This window comes from Tripterygium wilfordii, chromosome 16 (assembly GCF_013401445.1).
Source record: "Tripterygium wilfordii isolate XIE 37 chromosome 16, ASM1340144v1, whole genome shotgun sequence".
Lineage (NCBI taxonomy): Eukaryota > Viridiplantae > Streptophyta > Magnoliopsida > Celastrales > Celastraceae > Tripterygium > Tripterygium wilfordii.
In genome coordinates, this window is record NC_052247.1 from 9,108,732 (window position 1) to 9,112,485 (window position 3,754).

The window sequence follows — 3,754 nt, forward strand, 5'->3', positions numbered from 1 at the left end:
CATTTTATGTGATATTAACATTCATTCAAGTAAAAAAAAAATTTCTTTCTGTTTTCATCAAGACAAAGAGAAATAGATACATCAAGACAAAGAGAAATAGATACACTCAAATGTGGATGGCCAGTTAATTTGGCGAAGTGCAAAAGTGAGGATCGATTAGCTAGTTCAAGACTAAGTCAACATAACTTGGAATCCACCAAAAAAATTAAGAGAAATCTAAAAAGCATTATTAATTCGTCAATCATTTTTTTGCCCAAACGATTACAACCTTATAAATATTAAAAAAAATCCTAATAAAATAAAAAAAATACTAATTTTATTGGAATTCCTATTAACTACTAATTAAAATTCCTTCTATTAGAAATAGATTTCGAATAAAAAAAAAAGTAAATAATTAAACTAACTCTTAAGAAACTAGTAAACCTTGTCCTACATCATAATTAGTATAGCAAGCAATGTTGGTCATTCAAACATAATTATTATAGCAATAAATAAACCCCAGTGTGTCATATATAATTAGGAAATTAAGAACATGAGAAACTGCTCTCATGATTTCTCCAAATAAATATAAAACCAGAGCAGAGACCCACAATATTATTCCAAAATGGGGTGGTGAAATGAATGAGATATACATAGTAGAGGAGCTATATATATATATATATATATATATATATATATATATATATTGTCTTCTCCTTTTTGTTTGACATGGATGCCAAACAGTTCTTGGTACAGTCACTCTGTTTTATCCCTTTTAATATTGAGTTTCTGTTCTTTTGTTTTGCTTTTCTACATGTATGGGGTTTGTGTGACACAGACTTTATACTTGCTTATGCAAAGCTACACAGAGGATAGTGATTCATCTTTTTTTTTTTGTACATGTTCCATGCATTCTGTAATGATTTATTGGAGTTTGGTTGTCTGAAGAAAAAAGTATTATTGTCAATTAATAACACCAATCCCATTTTTACTCCCGAGTCACTAGTTACAATGATAAAAATGACGTGTATCATCTTAGTCACTAGGAATCTAATCCTCCGTTTCAAAAAAAAAACCACCAATCCCATTTTACACTAATTAGAATCTATTAAAAACATATATATGAACTAATGAGTTTGTCTCTCAACTCCAATTCACTTTTTTGGAGCCAAAACCTATGTTTTCATGCACAAATTAATGAGTTGCTAACTTGCTTGTACTTCTTTAATCACTTTGTTTTTGTTATATATATATATATATACAAACAAACAAGCCAACCTACAGCTAAATCCAAAAAACTTGAGAAAATCTGAGTAAGGCTGACCCAAAAATTGAAGAAAATATGACTTTCTTGCATTTCTAGGTCAGTGAAAGAGGCATATATATATGATATATGTATGTATACATGCACTTCCAAACCCAACCAAATTTCGTGTATGTGTGTGACAGTCACCAAAGCATACCAAATTATTAATTTATGCAAAAGACATATATTCCCCATTCGGTAGTTAGATTAAATTAATTCATTTAAATACTTAATTAAGAAGAAGAAAAATAAAAGAAAAAAAAAACCCATTTCTATCTCTCTCTCTCTCTTAAAAAGACAGAACCCATAAAGCAAGGACGGTGGTGGTACATGACACACATAGAAGAACCATTCCAAACATTCCTTTTACTGCTTTTCATAAAAGAAGACTCTTACTTCTCTCTCTCTCTCTCTCTCTCTCTCTCTCTCTCTCTCTCTAGGAAGAAGCCACCATTAATTTTCCTTCTTCATCTTCCTCATATATTGATCTTGATCATCCCTCTCATCCATGGACACTGCTCAATGGCCACAGGTTTGTAGATCTCTTTCCCTCTCTTCTGATTTATAATTAATTTCTTGACAATCTTTATGGGTTTTTTTTCCCCATGAAAGTTGATGATAACTTAATTTAGTTTCACAATAAGTTCTTAACTTTCTTTTTCTGTTTGTGTGTGATTGATATAAAGGGGAAAGAAAAAAAAAACAGTTCCATTTCTTTTTTTGTTTGTCTGATATTTCTGAAAAGTGTAAAAGCAGAAGAGTAGCTTGTTCTATATGTTTGTTTGTGGGTAAGATCAAGGGATCTTTAATTTCTTTTTGATTTTTGTAGGAGATTGTGGTGAAACCAATACAAGAGATATTAGTCACAAACAACACATGGACTCCAAAACCAGAAAATATTAATGGAAACAACAATTTGGAGAAGAAGACAAGGCCTCCTCACAAGGAACAAGCCATGAACTGCCCAAGATGCAATTCAACAAACACAAAGTTTTGCTACTACAACAATTATAGTCTCACTCAACCAAGGTACTTTTGCAAGACTTGTAGAAGATACTGGACTGAAGGAGGGTCTCTTAGAAACATTCCTGTTGGTGGTAGTTCAAGGAAGAACAAGAGATCATCATCTAATTCTTCTTCTAATTCATCATCAAAGAACAAGCTTCCTGATTTGGTGACTCATCATCAAAACCCTAACAAGATCCATGATCAAGGCCAAGATCTCAACCTTGCCTTCCCAATCAACTCTATTAGTCATGACACCAATCACAAGATTTTGTCTTCCACTACTACCATCACCAATACTACTAGTAGTAGTACTTTGAATCATAACAATCATCAGGTTTCAGCTTTGGAACTAATAACTGGGATTTCTTCAAGAGGGTTGGATTCTTTCATGCCAATGAATGTTGTTCAAGATCCAAACTCAGTTTACACTTCTGGGTTTCCAATCTTGCATGATTTCAAGCAGCCAGCAATAACAACCGCCTTGAATTTCTCTCTTGATCATGGACTTGGAATTAGTGGTGGGTATGGTACTAGTAGTGTTCATCAAGCTCATCATACTGATAGTAGTGCTGGTGGGAGGCTTTTGTTTCCATTTGAAGATCTAAAGCAAGTCTCAAGCACTACTAGTGATCTTGAGCAAAATAGACAAGTACATGGAGATTCAACTGGGTATTGGACAGGTATGTTAGGAGGTGGATCATGGTAATCAAAGATCTAAAACCCAAAAACAAAATTTAGTCTTTCCTCCTTTTTTTTAATTAACTTTTTATTTGAATTTCTTAAAGTGGGGGTGGTGGTGACTTGTCTGCATTTTTCTTCCTTACTTAACAGATATAGGATACATGGGTTTTTCTCTCTCTCTCTCTTTAATTTGGTTTATTATCTCTACTTGATCTTCTTAATTTTAGTGGGGATTTGAAGCTTTATTTTAAGTTAGCTTCACAAAGGTGACATGTCTCTGTGTAAAGATAGAAGAAAGAGGAAAGAAGAAAGAAGAAGGAAGAAGAGAGTGATATAGAGCTAGCTAGTCAGTTGTCCTCAGAATATTTTAGGGTTCAATTGTCACTTCTCTTCAATCAATGTAAGTGAAAGAGCAGAAGGAAAAGCTACTATCAATCTAGTTTCATTGGTTGCCATGGTATAAAAGTATAATTTTTTTTTTTGGTATAAATTGCATGCTTTTTTGAGGAGTTAATTTTATGAATTCATGTTATCAAATCTCCATTTGATTATTTTCTTTCACATTTTCCTGTATTGGGTTATTTTTCTTTTCTCCAATATAGATATATATCCCTTTTCATTTTCTATTAAACATGTTTTAATCATCAAAGATTCTTGATTTATCTCAATTGAAGAAAGTTGAGGGAGATCAAGAAGCTAGAAGAGCCAGGTAGGAAATTAACTCTCTATGAAACCCTTCACATGACAATGTGTCATAAAAGAGAAGCCTTTCAAATTTCA

The 3,754-nt window shown here is 32.5% G+C and overlaps 1 protein-coding gene across 1 annotated transcript; it reads left to right on the forward strand.

The window, feature by feature from the left end:
- Positions 1-1,692: 1,692 nt before the first annotated feature.
- LOC119980338 (dof zinc finger protein DOF4.6-like) lies at positions 1,693-3,525 on the forward strand. Its single transcript, XM_038823002.1, has 2 exons — positions 1,693-1,817; positions 2,115-3,525. The coding sequence occupies exons 1-2, from the start codon at positions 1,794-1,796 to the stop codon at positions 2,997-2,999; spliced, it is 909 nt and encodes a 302-aa protein (XP_038678930.1). The 5' UTR covers positions 1,693-1,793; the 3' UTR covers positions 3,000-3,525.
- The last annotated feature ends 229 nt before the right edge of the window (positions 3,526-3,754 follow it).